Genomic DNA, 19,910 nt, shown 5'->3' with positions numbered 1-19,910 from the left:
AATTATTGTAGATGCAGGAAAACTTTGATGTTTGTGAGTTCTACATCTGTGATTTTGCCTGTTTATGCAAAATGTTTTGTGACCACTTTTTCTGCGTTTGCAGACTAAATGTGCTTATTCACAGTAGGAACGTAAATGTGGTGACCCACCTGAGTATCTTCATCATGCAGATCTTTTTCACCGGACCTGCACTGACCTCTGTAGTAAAGGCACAGCTAAAAAAAGACTGAACATGTTTATGTAGCAGAGCATCTTGGGTTATGCTTTAGTTATTCAGTTTCCTTCCAGAAAGCTTTAGATGTGCATTGTGTGCATACCCGTTATCAGAGCAATGCCTGTACGGTATGTGAGTGTTGAGTGCTGTGCCGTGTAATAAAAGAAATGTTAACAAAAAAACCTCCATTGTCCCCTCAGTTATCCCAGTCTCAGTTCTAGCATGTCTGGTGGAAAAGAATAACAAAAGACCTTTGAAGAAAGAGAATTAGACAAAATTTAGAAGCACTTAATTTACTTTTTATTGTGCTCCAAAAAATCTTTATTACAGTATTGCGGTGTTGCATTTATAATAGTAATAAAAATAAGATTTAAAGGGAAAGAAAATGTGCTCTACTAAGAAGGAAAAAAATTATTCTGATATTGGCTATAATCTCATAGCTGATCTAATTTATTTATTTGCACATGCAAAAACTTATATTATAATAACTTGAATTAGGTTAAAACTGTGTTTTTTACGTTTTCATTCATTTCATTCCTTTTTATTAAAAAATCATACTACCAACAAAAACTAACACTGCTTCTGGTTTAATCAAGTTATAACAGAAATCCTACTGCTGGAAAGCTTCTTTTACAAGATGTAGAACCATAATGTATTTTCCCAATAAGGTATGAAATCCCGGATTCGCAAATTTGTCATTCACAGAGACTTTAAGGTACCTAACCCTCATGAATTCCAGGATTAAAGGGTTAATGTGTTAGTGAGCAGAGCCTGCCATTTCTGGCATTTATTTAATACCCTGACCTGTAATCAACACTTGTCAATCTTAGGCTCTTATTAACTTAGGAGCTGTTGTCTTTTTTTTACTGTGGAGGTTATTTGACTGGTTTTGTGTTTTGCTTTGCTGCACAGACAATGAGGCGGCTGTTCTCACAAAACATTCTGTCTGGAGATCCTTCCCGTTGAACTGCCAAATAAATTACAAATAAGAAATTCTTAGAATGAGAACTGAAGAAATAATGAGAAGTGGAGGATATAAATCAGAAAATTGTACAGGGTGAATGGAGAGGTGGGGTATGGGATTGATTCAGTATTGTGAGCAGAAATACATTAACACAATGAAGGAATCACTGTCCTCTGTGGGTCAGTGAAAGTCTTTGAGAAGCAGCTGACCTCACCTTATTTTGAGCATCTCCTCCAGAGTTTGATGTTTATTAGGAAACAGACTACTGTATATCTCCCAGTATATTCAAAATGTCCATCTCCCAGACTGAGATTTTTTAAATCCCTCCAGCGCCCATATAAATATAAATAGCTGTGTACATATACATAGTTATAAATAGTTGTCCTCTATATCAGATTTTTCATCAAGCTCTTCAATGCACTGTTTAGCTCTACTGCATTAAAGTTATTCCTGTGCAACGGATGTTTGTTTTCACAGCATGGCAATGTGTATGCAACACTCACCTGTTAGCCATATTTGTGAGGCCAGGTATGAACCAAGGCAAAATTAGGACATTAAGGCATTCAGGAACCTGATATTGGGGTTGAGAAGTCTGATTTGATATTGGGTTTGGAAGCCTATTCTTCCATTGTCCTGCCTTCTGTCTACTGTATTTCCAATGGGGAAATTTGCACTGAAATTAAAACCTTGATATTGTATAATATTGATATTATACCTTTTTGTGTCAAGATGCAGTATGGCTGCTAGTTATTTTGCATTGAAGCAGCTTGTTAAAATATTTTTGAAAATGGGCTTAGAATGACTACAGTTTCTGTATAATTATCTTTCACTTGAGTTTGATGACAAACAGGCTAAACAAGTTAAGAAAGAGAAGGTTATGGGCTGTACTCACTGAAGTACAAGACAGGGTGTTGGGTTTCACTGTGCATGTCTTGAAAAAAAGATGGCCATCATTCTAGAAATAAAAAAAACTCAAGAAAGGTTACAAAGAGAGGGAGCTATTTGGCTCATCTAGTCTGTTTGGTAGTTAGTGGTTATTTGATCCAGGGTTCTAATCTGGCCTTTTTTTTTAAAGAAAAGTTTCCAACAGCATGGGTAGTTTGTTCAGTACTCGCACAACCAAAATGTACTGTATATTGCTTTTGAAGAACACTGAAAACAGATGACAGTTTCTTTTTTAATGAAAACTCCGTTATTTTCAAAGGCAATTATATTTTAAAGCACTTGCAAGCCAGAGACTGCAATGGCAAGAAAAATATCTGTTTTGTATTCCTTTATCAAGTACGTAGATTGAGAACAAATTCTCATTTTCCATGAAGGACCTGGAGACCTGTTTATACCGCAGGGCATTTACTGGAGTGATCGAAGAGAAGTGCCTTGCTCAATGTTCCTACGGCAGCAGATCCTGCCTGGGATCTGAGCTGATTTCACTCTGGTCCGAAGTCTACAGTCTGAACCCCTTTGCCATGATGTCTGCTTCTGTAATCTGTACAGAAGGATGCCAGAGAGAGCTGAAATGTTCTCTCAGCTGCTGTAGAACATCAGAGGTTAGGCTGTTAAAAATTAAAAATACACGTATTCCTGACTATGCTTAAATTTGCCTTCATCCCTAAAATCCCTTCTTTCACATGTTCTGAATCTGTGGTTGACTCTTTTGCTGGGTCTCTACTTCTTGTCACAAACTCTGCAGCTGCTCATTAAGCTTGTGCCTTTTACTGCTCAGTGTGTCGCCCAGCGATCTGTTTGTCCATGATCTGGTTGTACATCCTGGCACTTGTAACTTGCTTTGTCCAAAAATGGACAAGCAGCTATTCTACAGTCTCAGTTCTGTTGGTTCAGATGAGTGTTATGTTTTATTAAACTGTAGAACCCTTTGCGACAATACTGAAAAATTGAGATGGCTGGGCAGCTGGATCCAGCATAATCTTGTCTGTTTGTCTGCCATCATCCACACCTTGTAAAAATGTGTTCTGCCCCCCTCTTACGCCTTCTTCCTTTCTTCTCACCAGCTTTTTCTGCACTTATCCTCTGTGTGATATTCGCACTTGTTGTAATGCCAGCAATGCAAAAGCTGTAAAAAGAGAAATATTTCGATAAAAAACATAAAAGAAAGGTTGATTTTGCTGTTATCTCCGTGGCATGGATATATACACTGTACAGCATAAGTAAAAAGAATTAAAAGCCTTTCTCACTTAATTGAATTATGACTCTTTCTTAGACAGTCATCATACGCACACAGGAACTACTTATTTCATGCTCATTTCCTGCAGTGTCCATGGTTACATTCGGTTTTGCCACATACTCAAAGGATTAAACAGAACTGGCTTAGCTTTCCGTTGTGAATTGGGCGATTTTACAATTTATCACAGAGAGGAGATGATTTCTGAAAATGGCACTGTGGAATCAAAGGTTATTTCCCACGTGCTCTTTACAGATTGACAAAATGTTACCATCTGTGTTTTCAGGAGCCGCATCCTCCATCCTCCCCACTGCACACAAACACCCATGCGCCACTGCGCCACACAGGGTGGCACCTTGAGGTCAGGCATCGGGGGGGTTATTTCATGCTAAAGAGCAACATCTGTGAGTTCCTCTACTTTCCGCTACCCATACGGCCTTGTTTGAGAAACCAACACAAGGCTCACTAGAGAGGGAGAGGGCACCTCCTTATTTGGAAGCAAAAATCTTCGTCTGGGCTCCCTCGGTGCACATCTGTGCCACCTTTCATCGATTAGATGCCAAATGCCATACTCCGAGAGCTAGGCGAGTCATTTCCGTCCCCGCAGAGCGTGATTGGGCTGCTTAATTTGGAGCTCCGGGCTTTAGAAGCTCAGATGTTCCGCGCAGTGATCCTTGGAAAAGGAGGCGGCGAAGGCGAGGAATCGCCTTGCTCTTTCCCTGCACTGCTGGCAGCCCAATTGGCTTAATCAGGCAGAATTCTCCCAAGGTTGCGATTAATTGTCGACAATAAAAAAGGAGCACCTCGGTCTCTAAGCCAGCAGCAAAAAACTTCTCACCATGCCAGCTGCGCTCCCTCGCGGGGTTTTATAATGCGGATTCACACATTAAGGCAGATGAATCTTTTCTTCTTTATTACTGTAGCTATGTGTATTCTTTTGATCCCGGACAAGCATTATTTTTAAAGGTGACCAATAGAAATGTAAGCTCCACGGAAGCTGTCAGTAGTTCAAAACCATGTGTTAGTATATGTGGTTTTCGTCAGTTTCCGTTAAAAATGTGCAGACTGGTTAAAATCTTCATTTCTCTCCGGTTTCTGGAATGTCGCCTTACTGTGAGTTTACTAGAGCTGTCGTTGGAAATAAGGACCCCGTGTGGTGCTTGTGTCCTCTCTATTGGTCTTGGCCTGAGATCATGCTCCCAACTGCTCAGAGTCTTACCTTTCTCTGTGCATCTGCACCCTTGTCTGCCGGATGCCTAACGACCCCCAAAAATGACATCCTTGAAACGTCTGTGCGACGGCAGGCAGGCCCCCACATTCCACAGGAGCTCATTAATACACTATCCTGCCACATGCTCAGACAATGCCATATTGCTGTTAAGGTCGACCAAACCGTTTGCCGAGATCATTAAAAGCCCCCGGCGGGCCCTGATCCCCACCCGCAACTTCGCTGTTGTAGCAGATGTCACGTTATCAGAAAATTGCACAGATCTGCATGCAGGCTTTGCACATGACACTAATGGCCAGAGGGTGTTTCTCTTGCGTGGAAGTGCCTTCAGAATTATTTCGCCAGTTGCAAGAAAATCCCCAGTCGAGAGGCAGGATGACTTTGGCTTCCAATGTGATGGCGGCTGTAATTTACCGTTAGACCTGCAGATCAATAGCCGCACCTCTGACATGAGAGAATAATAAAAAAAAAGTCTTGTTCCACTTCGGAAAGAAACAAATATGTCCCCGGCATGGGGAGTTCAACCATCTGCAAAGAACAAAGCTGGATTCCAAAGGGACTAATTAGAAGATGGAAACAGACAAGGCTGCCAAAAATGGATTGCCTTATGGACTTGCTTTTCAGATTTTAACTCAAATTAAGACAAAGTGCTTGAAGTTAGCGTATATCTCTCTAATAGGGGGAAAAAAACACAAGGTAATACCAGAAATAACTTGTTAAAAAAAACCAAAATGCTTACCTATAAACATCCCATGAAAGCGTGATCAGTAAATAACTTTTTTTTGTTGCTTTCATTAAGTGAGACCCCTTTTCCCACCAGAGGGTGGGAGGCTTGAGGAAAGTGGCAATATGTTATGTTATAGTTGCTGATGCATTGCGATCTGCCTGGGAGCTGACGATGATGTCATGGGATTAATTATGCACTAGAGCCTAGACGTGTAAAGATGGACAAATACTTTCTGGCCCTGGCAGCTTTTCTGACTGTGATTTTCTAATTTTATGATTTTTTTTAATCATTTTTTTTTTCTAAAAAAACCCCAAGTCTTTTTTCTTTAGATTTTTTTAAAACCAGCATTGGAACAGATCATGAAATAACTTTGCCCCACTTCAAACTGAACTGTTAAGATCTCAAATTCTTGCTCAGGCAAGGCAATATCATATACAGCATGCAGCTTAGAGCATGTCTAATTTGAAATTTCTGTTTGAATACATTTCAGCAGGCTGGGATAATATCTGAAATGAAAGACATTTAATGCATTCAATTTCTCTTAAAGTGAAGAGACGTAGGAATTCAGGATCTTTGCATGCACATGTTATAACCATGTCTGTGCACAGTGTTCAAGATAATTCTGCATCCAAAGGATTTTCAATGGGTATAGCAAAAACCAAAATGACTTTTAAATAAATGCTGGATGAAGGATCAATAGCACGTTGAAGATTTTTCTCAAGTATTTGTTTCTGGGGTTATTGATGTAGAATCATCATGTTCTGCTCGATCTTATCACAACATAACATGCAACATCAATATCAACTGATGGGAGACTAGACCCGGACCGATCCAGATGGAGGAAAAATATCTGGGAAGGAGCCCAGCATTTTGAGACTCAGAAGTCAGAAAAATGAAGCAAACTGTGAACATTGAAGAGCGCTCACTGTCACCAGGCAGCCCAGCACACGATCTGATATCACTGTAGATTACACCCTTAACCTGACAGTTAGGGTACGGATTCTAGCAGATATCCTTTACTGCGAGGCACATCCAGTGAACATGCCCACTCCTTTACCTTTTTACTTTACCTGAGTTTTCCATTAGTTGGACATGACCATTTTCTGCGTTGTTGTGTGAACACGTACTGTATACACAATTACCTCTTATGATATTTCTAAAAAAACATTTTGTTTCAAAAATGAAACAAAAACATTATAAAACCCTATAATTAAAATAATATAAACACCAAATAAAGCATTACTTTAACATATACAGTATATAAGACGTAATATAATTGGCTTCTGGCAAAATTGGCCCTGGAGTTAGTGTCTGTGTGTTTGTGTCTGCATCTGTCTGTCCTGTGATGGACTGGCGTCCCGTCCAGGGTGTACCCTGCCTTGTGCCCGTTGCTTGCCAGGATAGACTCCAGCTTCCCAGCGAACCTGAATTGGATATAGGAGTTAAAAAATGAATGGACCAGAACAAAGTGAAACTTAGTGTAAAATGGTTTCCTGGATGACACTATTAGTGATCACATTACGCTTACTCCATGATATTTGTCCTAGGAAGGAGCTCCCCAAACTCTTTGTTCTTTGTGTCTAGCATAAACTTTCCATAACATGAGAATTTTTTAGGGGTTCTACAGGAAGCCGAATTGAATTGTTTTGCTTGTAGACAGTGTCCATGTTTGAAAGTGTAAGTCATAAAGGTTTTCAAAGATAAAAATATGCCTTTCTTCCAGTCTTGCTTGAATGCAGAGCTTGTGTTTACAATGTTTCACTTCTCAGGCATGACATTTTCATTCAAGTGGACACATTTGATCACTGTTCTCCTCTGCAGGGCAGCCTATACGTAGTTGTATTGTAGCCTTGAGCCAATAAGAAGACCAGGTACTGTAAATTGAAAAATGTCAGTCAATTTTCTGTAACCTCTTGGTTCTGCTCGGTGGGAAGCAACATAGCTTTTGAGTGATAAGTAATGGGCAGAAATGTGGAAAACTTGACTTGATCCAGGCCCAAGCAGTCATAACACAGCTAGTGGGAAAAAGTCCTGAGTGGCTGACATTTTGCTCATTTTTTAATAGTGGGCTTTAAACATCTGCTTTTGTTTGTCGCTGAGATCTACTGGTGCAACTCGAAGTTTGAAAACAGTGTGACAGCAGTCAGCAGTCTTCCCCACTTAGGGTAGTGTGTGTGTGAGGATGCCTAAGGCAGTACACACTGTTGATGGTCCGGTGGGGAGGGGGTTATTACCCAAGTCAAGAACTTGTGCCAACACTGCAGTGCTTTCTCAACTTTTGAAGTGAACAGTGCTGGAAGATGACTGTGGCTCTCCACTACAGCACCATAAAGCTGCTCAGCTGTGAAATGAGTGTAAAATGTCACACTTTCTAAGTGATTTCTTCCCTGAAGGAGGTGCTAACCTAAAATGGTTTGTTCCAGTGCAGCACGTTAAGTGAGAACATGCTGCAGTAACTACAGGAGGTGTTTAAATAAGGTTCTGGAGTCTTACAAAGGAAGTACTGTATGTCAAATGGTTTAGGCCCTGAATAACACTTAAAAATACATAGATTTTTTATCATGGACATCTGGGTTCACAACTGGAATATTATGAATTCATATCCCATAACAGTAGGCACTGCCATTGTACCACTGAGCAAGGCACTTGATCTAGTAAATTTGCCCTCTTGAGTACAAGGTTACAAATGAAAGATGCTTTGGAAGCAACAGCCAAATTAATACTTCTAGTCCTTTGTAAAGGAACAGGAACTGGGTTTATTCCATGCTGAACAGAAAAGAAAGGAAACGCAACGTTTCGGCTGTGGAGCCTTCTTCCGGTGTGAGCGCCATGCTGAAAATGGACTAGAGTGAAATTGAGGCATACACTAAGGGAAAGTACAATAAATGGATATTATAAGCTTGAAAAAGAGAAAAACATGCAGGAATGCCATACATAAAGGATGACGTCCAGATGTTTCCTTGTGGATGGCCTGAAACAGTGGGGTAGTGGGTGCAATCAGTGTTAAAAAACTCAGATCCTTTTCACAAAAAAAAGGTGTGTAAGTTTCAATGGGCTTCAGTTGAAGAATTCACTTAAGGAGGGAGTAACAGTACTCGGGTATCTTCCTGCTCAGGATAGCCAGGCTTCTGTGTTTGTGGCTGCTTGTACAGTAGGTGATTTTAAGAAAGCATGGAGCTCTTACATAAGCTGTGCAGATACGAGTGGGGACTTGAGTTTGAGAGGACAGTGAATTCTTGAGGATTGTGAAGAAAGAAATACAGTATATATTTAAATATTTTGTTATTGTAGAAATTGTATATATTGTATGCAGTCAAATCAGTCTCTGTGTTTGTCACAGTCCCTTTCCTGTTACTTACTTTGTTAATGTTTGCCAGAAGAACGTATTGTTCCACAGTACTTACATGTATGGCTGAAGTCTTATCTGTAAGTTTCCTGGGCAAGCCATGTTGTGTGGTTTGTGTTGTGGGATTCAGAGCTACAGTCAGGAGAGCTGTCTGCGTTTTGAGAGATTTATGCTGGTGTGGGGGCATTGCTGCAGCATATCCGGATCTCTGCGATCTGAGGCAGTGATGGCCTATTGTCTTCTCAGTTTAAAAAAAGAAGCTCAGGTGATTTACAAGCTGTGTGTGTTGTCTATTGTAGCACGAAATACTGTATTTTATTTATGGTTTTGTTTTTTTCCCCACTCCCTATCACACTTTCCAGATTACACAGTTCTATTCAGTATTTCATAATGCCTTCCCTTACAGGCATCTACCGTAGTACAATTGCAGTTTTCCCCATTACTATGCGCATTTACTTTGTTTTGTTATAATCTTCCCCTGGTGGGCGTGTACACACTTATCTGATCCCTTTGCATCATGACTGAATGAGATTGGAATTCTCTTTGAATTCAGTCATGAATTAATGTAAAGGTATTATCTGTGCTTTACCATTTCCTTATGCCATGACTGTGCTTTACTTCACTGTGCTTTACGCATTATTAAGGGCCAAGGTTCTAATTTGTTTTCATTTGGGTTCGTGCAGGACTACCAATTCAGGTGGAATGTGTTGTAGCAACTTTTACTATGCCTTCACTGAGGTTGTGGAGTTAGCGGGGCCGCAGGATTTTTTTTGTCCCATTTTCGATAACTACTGTATAGTACATCTTCCACTCAAGCCAAAGTCCCAGGCTAGTCTGTGACCAGAATACGCCTATCTGTGACCCACACCACCCAGTAATCAATAAATTAATGCAAATAAAGGATTTATGAAGGAACACCAACAAGGTTGATCTATGGGCAATACGCTGGCCTTGCTACCAGCCTGCAGTGTGATAGCTCATCAGATGCCGTGTCCATTTTCTCGGGAGCTGGCTTTGTGAACTGTGCCTGTTTGGATACCCAGGGTGACAGAGTTATTTTAGGAAGAGAAGCTAATTGCTTTGGCTGAGGAGCAAAGAACACGGCTTACAGCCCCAGTGTCAAAATTGGCAACCATCTGATTGAATTCTATTAATAGGGAAGATGCATCAATCTGGCAGTCCAGGAAGAGTACAGTGCTTCAGCCACAGTTCTTTCTTTTATCTGCAGTGGTGCCGTGAGCTGCTTTATACAGTATTTATAATCTGCATGCTCTCTCTTTTGGCTCAGGTACAGAGAATGTTGTGGGGATGCTTTATATTTACTCTTCCAAATACAAAAACCTACATAATGCCCATGCACATAATCTTTACAGATCCTCAAAGATGAGTTGACAAGAGCTTGTTTCCATACAGACAATAATTATTGCAGTCCCCTGTCTTCTCAGAGACTTTTAGCACTTTTGATAGTTTTACATACGTAGTTTGTCAATTTCCTGTATTTTTCTAACAAAACGGGAGATAATAAACTCCAGGTTTTCCTCACAGAATGTTTTGGAACCTTATTGGTGTTTTAGACAAAAGAGAAACTGGTCAGACATTCAGGAAAAGCCTTCCACACCTTGCTCCTTAATTTAGAAGCCTGTTTTCAACAAGAGCACTTCTGCAATTGTCAGAATTTTGAAATGCAAGTCTCTGTGCCTGTTTTTTTCCCTCCTCCCAACTTCAAAGTCCTTAGTTGTCTCTGTCCCAAAACTTTTGCATTAGAAAAAAGACAAAAATCTATAAAGTCCATTATCCTGGTAATACTCTGGTAATAAAAGGTGCGTAGACTCTTTTTTTTTTTGGTACCACCTTTACCTTTTGCTTCCTATGCTTGAAGGGAAATAAATTTGATGGTACTTTTTAAAGCACCATGTGCTATATATGTAATACCCTTTAACACATGGAGTTGTCTTCCCTTTTGATGCAGGCCTGCTGTGCCTAGAGCATTAGACACCTGTTGCTGAATGAATAAACCATGCAAAGCCCTTTTTCCCTTCTCATTTTGTTCAGCCCAGTGTGCAAATGTCATGACTGCACAGCCAGTATAGGAAAATAAATCAGAAATATTGTATGCGGTCACTGCATTGATTGTTTAGATCTTGGGTGGCTTTGTTTTGTCTTCAGGTGTCTTCAGAGGGCTGCGGGTCTTTTATTAGAATGGGTATGTTTGCGAAATGCAAGTCACTTCATCAGGTGCAGATGTGCTAGAGCCTTTGTTAGGCAGCAACAACTGGAATAAACACTGACTGTGGTATCCTGTAACAGTCTGATTTACTGTATGCAAGATATCAATGAATAGATGAAACGCTTCACATGACATATTCTCATCTTGCAAAAAAGCAGCACGGCATGTTGGAAAATTTTCACAACCTCCTTCATAATGCAGACAAAATATCTTGCTGGAATTTGAGGCCTTAATTTGAGGCTGGATTTGTAACCAGAAGCCAAAATTCTTCCCTGGTGGTGGGAATATTTCAGGATAAAACTGTTCAAAATCCTGAGATAGCAGGCCCATTCAATGTAAAACTGAATGACATCCAAGACTGGTTTCAATTGAAAATGGTATTACATGCTTTTTTTCTCTGTCAGTTAGTAAGAACTGCAGTGCACACCTTGAACATTTCCTCTTACTTTTATCTTTTGGAACCCAATGTCTTTGATCATGTCTAAATTCACTCCGACCATGTTCTTAAGTGATAAGAACTTGAGAACAGTTAACAAACCATTCCAGTTGGTCCATCTTGTCCTTTTGGTAGTTAGTGACTAATTGATCCATGTACCTGATCCAAGTAAGGACTGTTGTCCTGTCCGGGGTGAGTCCTGTCTTGTTCTTATTGGTTGTCAGGATGTGACCCTGTGTTTTATAGGGTGGGTGGGAAATGGGTGGGTCATGTATCATCCTGTTTCTTGGTATGTCATAGTACCTTTAGCAACAAGACTGGGTGTCTTTTTCTGTACCCCCAAATCTCTGTTGGCTCTATACTCTATTCATCCTTAGGAAATTATATTGATTACTTCATAATTTCCAGCTTGGAGACAAAACAAGTGCTAGATTTTTTCATTAATCACATGGCTCCTTCTTCCACAGAGCATTTGAAGATCTGCGCTCAGCCCCCAAACAGAACCAGCGCCCCAATGAGTGATGAGTGCATCTTTTGACATGATAGATGTTTAATTGCAAAAGGATTGGTCTTCCATTAAGTAATTTTTGTATACCTGAAAAACAAGTCTTAATACCACCCCCCCAAAAAAAAACCCACCAACAACAATGAAGCCGTAATAGCTGTGGCCAATAATATTTTGCGAGATATGAATTATGCAGTGGTGCCAGAAAGGCTTTGTGCATGCCAAGCTCCGATCCTATCACCCTGTTCATGTGTCTTGCAAGTCTGACAAGGACCTTGCCTACTCGGCAGTCTGCGAAAAAGTGTACAGAGTCTTGTCCCTCAGCTGGATTTAGTATCAAAGCCTGACATGCATTTGACAGAGACCAAATCCTCAGTGAGCTGAACAAAACTGACACTTCCAGCAGGGTTTTGGGTAGAGGGGCAAAATTGGAACTAGGTCAGGAAGTGTTTTTTTTACTTCTTGGTTTGTTTCACGGAGTCTCGGAGAAGCGGTTATACAAAGTGACTTGTGCATTCACTCACTCAACCTCTAACACACAAAAAAAACAAGGAACTCTGTGGAGATACGGCTTCTAAAAATGTTGTCTCCACAGCCCATAGAGAGCCAGAGGATCAATCCACACGCCTGCTGTGATTTCCAAATGCTTCACTCTATGTGAGCAAACGAGATAGACCCCTTCTGCAGTCCCTGCGCATCCTCACCTTTCCACCTCTTGCTTTTACCTTCCAGAATGCGGGAGCAAGACTTCCGGAGCCTCTTCAAATGGCTGCTGCTCCTGACCTTCTGCCTGATAACACTGTGGGGGCGGCTGACCCTGGCCTCATCACACAGAAGCCATACAGGTAGGCCTTCCTTCTCACATCATTTGAAGACAGCAGTGGAAACGTTGCCACCTCATTTTCTTTTTCCAAAGAGAAGTAAAGTTTAAAAGATGAATTTTCAGTGTCCGGCATGAAGTGCTTCAGTGTGAATGACAGCCAACTTTAAAAGGAATATCTGAAATCCCAATTTTTAAACATTTAGCAGGTTTTGTACAGCTCCCACATTTGCGCTTCAAGGTTACACGCTGTCCTGGTGATATCTGGCCTTTAAAACACAGAGGCCTCCTCTCTTCAAAAAGGACATAAAAACAAAGAGAGATCTGAGAAATGAGTAACAAGATCAATTCCAGGGCCCAAATGGAAGAGCTGTGATCGCAAAGTGACTATAATATTGCTTTGGAAAAATGGTGAGAATTCTGATCATGGTTAGTTTCTTTTTTTTTAATGAAAGGTCTGTTTTAAAAGTTGTTTTTTTAAAGCAATTGCAAGCCAGAGTCATATCTCTTTTTTTTCCTTTATTTTATCAGTTTGTCAATTGAGAACAAGTTCTTGTTTACAAAGAAAGGCCCAGAGACCCGTGTACTGTATATAGTAGATTTACTGGAGCAATTTGTGTGAAGTGCCTCGCTCAGTGTCCATACAGCAGCAGCAGATCCTGCGTGGCATCTGAAACAATGGCTCTCTGGTCAGAACTCCAGTAGACCATGTTGCTGGCTGCTGGTTTACATGGCTCAACTTTGGAATCAATAGGTGTGTCCAGGGGTTTGCATGGTGAATTTCCTGAGTTTTTGGAGGCGAATCCTTACTAGAACTGTGTGATCTCCATGAAAAGACCTTAGGTTGGGAAGGAGGAAGGTCCGAAAAATATTGTGAGGATTCATTTCCTGGCAGGGAATTGATGCAATTGTCTAAAAAGGGCTTACACAGTGATGACTCGCACTCTGTAATTCAGGTCTTTGACCATTATGGGGAAGGAGAGCCTGTTTTTGCTAATGGGTGCCTGTGTGAAGGTGCTCATTAGGTGTAGGTGTAGAAGGAGGCCATGAGCAATTTGGTTTTAATTTCTAATACAACATGGTAGATTATGTATTCTAATTATTTATAGCATTTCTTGGCCGCCATCTTTTGTCAGTTACACCAATTAAAGCTGCTTGACAGTACTGCTAAATCTTAACAGTGAAAATGACTTGTGCTTCGCTGTGATGTAATTGTTATGAATAACACTCAAAATGAAAATGTGTTCAGGAATATTTCTTTAGTAGTTAGGGATTATAAGCTTTCATTCCACCCGCCCAGGGAAGATAGGACCCTCATGAAGAGCGAGGAGGTAACCAGGGAGTAGCTGTAAAAATGAAGACGGGGTGGAGAGGAGATGCAGGAAAGGAGATGCTATTTATCGCTTCAGAGGAAGTGATGTCATGGAGGATTAGGAGTTAGAGTATCAGAGGTGAAGCAGAATTTGGTTGGTGTCATCCCAACATCTGTTAAAGTTCTGTGAAGAGAAAGAGTTTGTATTAGTTGTTGAGTTTAACAACATGCCTGTCGCTGTATAGGTTGTCATAGTATGAACCAAAGAGAATTCATACTCTTTACTGTGAGGATGATTATGATCAGTGTCTTCTGTCATTTAAATACTTGAGCCTCATTCATATTGAATGTCGATTCCTTTTATTAGAAGGGTAGTTATTTTAATTGGAAGCCCAGGGTGCAAGGTTGGTTCGAATGTGATTGCCCTTCCCTCATGAGATGTCACCAGGCCAGTGGAGGCCCATAGAGAAAGGTGGGAGGAATGGGGAATGCCTGAAGAACACCCATATGTGAACAGGGACAACATGCAGACTCTACACAGGCAGATGCCCAATGGTCTATTCGAACCCGGGATCCTAGATCTTTGAGGCAGCGACACTAAAAGCTCTACCTGACATGCCGATTATTTCAGTATTTGAAATGAGATCTGTGGATGATTTGGGCCAGAAAACAAAATCTCCACGCTCAGATTGGTGTGGAAATAATCTTTCCATGTTTGACTGTTAAGTGTGGTTTCCTCAGAGTCTTTCCCCATGGGGTTAATTGCTGCAAATTTAAGCCACAGTCAGTTAGTTTTAATATCTCAATTACCTCAATCAGCACCATTCTGTCTTCTCACTCAGAAAGCTGACTAGGAATAATCAAATAATCACTTCATGCCGTTCCACTTAGGTCACACGAGGTTAATAGACACAGGTTCAAATAATTTAATGCCATTATCCTGAAAACCAAAATGTGTTTTTAAGAAGGTTTGATTAAAGCAATCAAAAAATACCTGCTCTAACCACTACTTGAAACGCAATGCAGACAGTAACACCAGAGGATACGGATGGAAATGAGCTGCTAAAGTCACAGTCTCAAGTCAAATTGTTTGTTGTACATTAGCTCATAGCCAGCATGAAGCAGTATATCGTGTGCAGACCAGCTAATTTCCTTTAAAAAGCAAATGGAGGCAAGGTTGTTACCAAGTGATTCTGTGGTAGTCAAGAGACATTTTTTGGAATCAGGTTGTTAGACTAATTTAACTATAGTTTGGAGTGACACGGTCTGATTATGTTTATCAATGCTGTTAGCTCACAGCGACAGCATGCCTCATTCAAATGGTTTAAAACCCCATACTAGGTGAAGTTACTTGTTCAAATCACAGACAACACAAATTGGACCAACTATAGGTTAAGTACTGAGAACATTCTTTTATTCACATTAAAATTGTTAGATGTGGAGCCCAATTTTTATTTAGATCCTGACGCATTTGGATCTTTGAAGATACAAGCTAATGAGGTTCTTTGGTCAATAAGCTACAAGCACCTGGAAACATTCCCATTTTCCCATTTTTATACTTCTCCCTCTTTTCTCAAGAGAAATCAGTCTGATGGCCTCATTGACTAGCCCACATTGAGCGTCATGCCACATAATGTGTTACTAATGGACACTTTTATGAGTATGGATGAAATGGACTGATTGTCAAGGGGCATGGAGAGCAAATGACCTTTTCCCCTTTGCTATGGTGATCAGTCACAGGGGAGGCTGAGAAATGGTAGCAGCAGAGTGCACAGATCAAGTTATGATTCTTCTGTGATATTTCCCTTCTTGATTAGATGGAGGACTTTACTTTCACATTTCATCAGCGCTTTGTCATGTTTTTGCTGTTTACAAACTCTGATAATGCACTCGTGAGTGACTTAGCCAGTAATGGAGCTCCACATTCTAGATCTCACTGGCTCGAGCGTGGAATAAGTCATTAGGCTACCATGACAGGGATTCCTCAAACAGGGAAAACACAAAACTGGTGTTAAGTATCCATAGCAACTCCCGAGGGGATACAGCTACATCAGTGAGAGCTGCATCATTCCTCCAACCACTGGCAATTCCACTGCGAGAGCTGTGGGATTCACAGAATGGAAAACAACTGTTGATCGGAGCTGAGATATTCACCTTCCTGCAGTAAGTAAAGCAATTAGGTGAGCATGGAAAAAGAACAGCCCATTTTAGAAAAAAAACCCCAAACCCCAAAATCTCTATTCCAAAAAAGAAAAAAAAAGAGAGATGCTGAGGTAGCTCTGCCTGACCTGTTGGTCTGACCAGGATCTTTGGGATGATTTGACCAGAATTTCTAGGAAATTACCGGAACAGATTGAGGTCTCTGCCATGGGCCGCAGCCAGCTCCAAAGCCTGGCGCCTCAGTTGCCACTCTCGCCTTCTCCTAACCTTACTTCCGCGCTCTCTGTGCTGCTTGTGTTACTGTTTTAGACACTGATTCCACATGACAAGTCCCTCCGGAATAACTTAGTGGCACAATTTAAAAAAACAATCCTGCAAAAATTCACAAGTACATGGCAACATTACTGCCAGCTTAAAGGGAAGGATAACCTGCTATTTAGGAGTACAGAAGAAACTCAGAAGAAAAAAAATCAGGATGCACAACATGAGCAAAATAAATTTTCGACAGTTCATCACTGGTGATTTAATCCAAAGTGACAGCAGATCCTCCTTTAAGGTCTGTGGGTCACTTACCGCTTTGCTGTGCAAGCCTGGAACATATGACTTCCAAAGAGATGCTGAATGAAAGCTTTAATGCATGAAAACCCTACTATTAAAGGAGCTGCAATTCATAATTAACCCCACCACATGTCTGGACAGGAATATCCAGTTGGAAGAGTATGTTTAAAGCTAACCCTCACAAATCCATTTGTCTGACTGGTGCTTCACACTGTGAGGGAACAATTCCAACAGTGGTCGAGGGTTGCAGTCTCACGGGGATAAATTGCCCTTGTGCCAACAACAGAGATGGAAATCCAACACATTTAGGATGGGGAAAGGAAAGAAATTGCCACCCTGCAACTAACTAGGGGCAACCTACTGAAGCTAAGCAGGTGTGAGTCTGGATGGGAGACCTCCTGGGAGAGCTAAGGTTGCTCTGGAAGAAGAGCCAGACAAGTTGGGGGCGCTTACTCTGCGGTCTGTGTGGGTCCTAATGCCTCAGTATAGTGATGGAGACACTATACTACACAAAAGGTGCTGTCCTTCATATGAAACGTAAAACCAAGGTCCTGACTCTCCATGGTCATTAAAAATCTCAGGGTGTTCTAAGGGGTGAGAGTAGTGGTGTTAAGCCCGGTGTCCTGGACTAATTTCCCCCTGGCCTTTATCAGTCATGGCATCCTAATAATCTCCATCTCTGAACTGGCTTCATTACTCTGCTCTCCTCCCCACTGATCGCTGGTGTGTGGTGAGAGTACTGGTGCACTATGGCTGCCATTGCATCATCCAGGTGGGGCTGCACACTGGTGGTGGTGGAGGGGAGACCCCATTACTGGTACACTTTGAGTGGGGTGTCCAGAAAAGCGCTATATAAGTGTAAAGATGTATTTATGTATTTATTTACAACAAATTGCAAGTTAAATAGTGTAGAAAATAGTGAGGAAGTAAAAATGACTGAAAATTTTGATTTAAAAGATGTCAAACAGGTAAATAGGTAGTGGATTAAGTTGTAGCAGACTAGTTAGAAAAAGATAACAGATTACTGGGAGTAACACTTCAGTTGCAAGGCATTTCAAGGCCAGACTCTGGAGACATGGGTTTGAATTCCCCACACTGCCAATCAGTTCATTATGCCACACAAATGTCAGAATCTAAAAAAATCTAAAAAAATATTAATTCAGTACAGGAATTCTTTCCTTTTCGCAAACTTATTTTATGTGTAAATAAAAAAAAAAACTTTTCTGTGAAAAAGCTTTGGAGGGTCATTATCTTTCCTGAATATAAAATTTTGACATATTTTATAATCATGCTGGATCAAAGTTCTGTAGTATTGTACCTTCTCTTGATTTCTGTCTCCTGCTTGAAGGAATATGAGCCACAGTGAACTGCTGGAATCCCTCTTCCCTTCTGTAATTGTGACTGCACATATTGAGTGATATGGGAGTTGAGAATTTGCTTCTTTGGGCAATTTTCCAGGATTGTTGGTTGTTGCAGTAAGATTTTAGATGCACTTCCACATTTTCCTGCATTATTAACCATTTTCTTCATGGGCACTCATTTCACCTAGAGAAACATGTTTCAGTAAGTAAGGCAACCAATGGAACATTTCTACAAATCTATTAAATACTTAAAAGTGAAATAGAGCAGAATACTCTCTCTGATGTTTTGGCTATCTTTTCTTTTTGTTCAGATGTTTCTTTGGTAATAAAAGTGGCCACTAGAGGGCTCTTGAAATGCTCATGTAGTTAAAAAGTGGAGGTGAGTCTGCTGGGAACCTCGTCCTGTCCTGTACTTTTTAGAAGGAATTGTGTGACCGCTATCCTTTGCACTGCCACAGAAAAGAGCTAAACTGAACAAGAGTCACAGATGCTTTAGAAATACCTTGGCCAGGCCATGCTTTCCTGTGTGAATGACAAACAGAGGATGATCTCAAGCATCATCATTCTCTGGTTCTTTGTAGCTGTAAGCTTGTAATTCTGGTATTTTTCCCTTGAGGGTTTTGTGGAAAAGCAAATAGTGGCCTGAGGGGATCGTATCAGGCACAAAGTGATCCCCTTAGGCCACTATTTGCTTCTTCCAGAGGTATGTCAAGGGGATAAATGCCAGTAGTATACAGTAGTAGATTCCATCTCCCAGTGCCTTTAACACCAGTTAGATAGTAGCAAGTTTCTTGAATATCTCTTAATGGTTGTACTTGCATTTTATACATTTTCTGAAGAATCTTCACCTTTTAAGGTAGACTTTTAAGGTAAATGTGATCCCAAAGTGATTCAAATCTGTTTTTGAAGAAGAAGTTTGATCATTTAAAAAAATGCTGAGGGAAACCTTAAAACAAATAGAAACACTTTTTACAAAATACAAGGTTTTTTTTTACATTTTGTGGTAATTGTTTCCAATAGGGATCTTGTTTCGCAAAGCTCTATTGGGCGTGCCATCTGTGCCATATTTAAAATTCTAGCAATGCAGGCATTGCTGATTAATGTACACTGTTAACTGGCGAGAACTGAGCGCTTGCACTGTTCCATTAATATGATAACCTCATCAATTTCTCCTAATTGAATCAGTTAGTGCTAATCATTAGCTATTTGCACCTCAGTTCGAAGAACTGCATCCCTGCCCTGTAGAGCCGGAGTGTCAGAATTGAATACTAAGAGAGGAGAGTGACAGTGTGACACGTGTTGTGCCCGAACGGTGCAGTGTGTTGTTGGCTGAACTTTCTAGGCATGAATATGAAAAGCAACTTTGAAACGTAGGACAGATAAAGGAGAATGCAAACCATTAATGAAATAACAAATTGGCTGCAGAAACGCTGAAGCGGCTTTAATCAATGAGCCAATTATTGCATGTATTTCACTTATCTCATAGGTCAACTCTTGGAATTCAAGTTGTATTTTTTCAAGTTTCAGTATTTTGCACTCAAAACAAAAACCTGGAAAACATTTGGCGTAAAGGTTGGGGCAGGCCTTGTGGTTTGTGGTCGGCACACCAGATCTTGGATTTAGCCACTTGCTGACCCTTTGAGGGGGTATGGGGTGCTTCCGAGTGGGGTGTGGGGTGTGGGTCACCACCCATTTTGGGTGGGCCAAAACTTGGTCTGTCTCTTACTGGGCATCCTGCCACTGCTCTAGAATCTCCAAGCTTGTCTGTACAGAGCAAGGGGCTGTGCTTATTTGAAAATGACAAAGTGGGTGTTTTTTACACAAAGAGTAGTGGGGGGGTCTCAAACTGTCCAGCTACTGTATGTTGTCAGAG

At 40.8% G+C, this 19,910-nt stretch overlaps 1 protein-coding gene across 2 annotated transcripts in view; it reads left to right on the top strand.

The window, feature by feature from the left end:
- Positions 1 to 19,910, top strand: part of tafa3b (TAFA chemokine like family member 3b) — a 117,326-nt gene that overhangs the window by 52,634 nt on the left and 44,782 nt on the right. For both annotated transcript variants that reach the window (XM_088639968.1, XM_088639967.1), the window contains exon 2: positions 12,559 to 12,671. In XM_088639968.1, coding sequence (XP_088496094.1) covers positions 12,560 to 12,671 — 112 coding nt within the window. In that variant the 5' untranslated portion in view covers position 12,559. The remainder of the gene's footprint in view (positions 1 to 12,558; positions 12,672 to 19,910) is intronic.

This window comes from Lepisosteus platostomus, chromosome 7 (assembly GCF_059453375.1).
Source record: "Lepisosteus platostomus isolate fLepPlt1 chromosome 7, fLepPlt1.hap1, whole genome shotgun sequence".
Classification (NCBI taxonomy): domain Eukaryota; kingdom Metazoa; phylum Chordata; class Actinopteri; order Semionotiformes; family Lepisosteidae; genus Lepisosteus; species Lepisosteus platostomus.
Note: the sequence above shows the minus strand (reverse complement) of the source record. Positions and strands in the feature narration are given on the sequence as shown.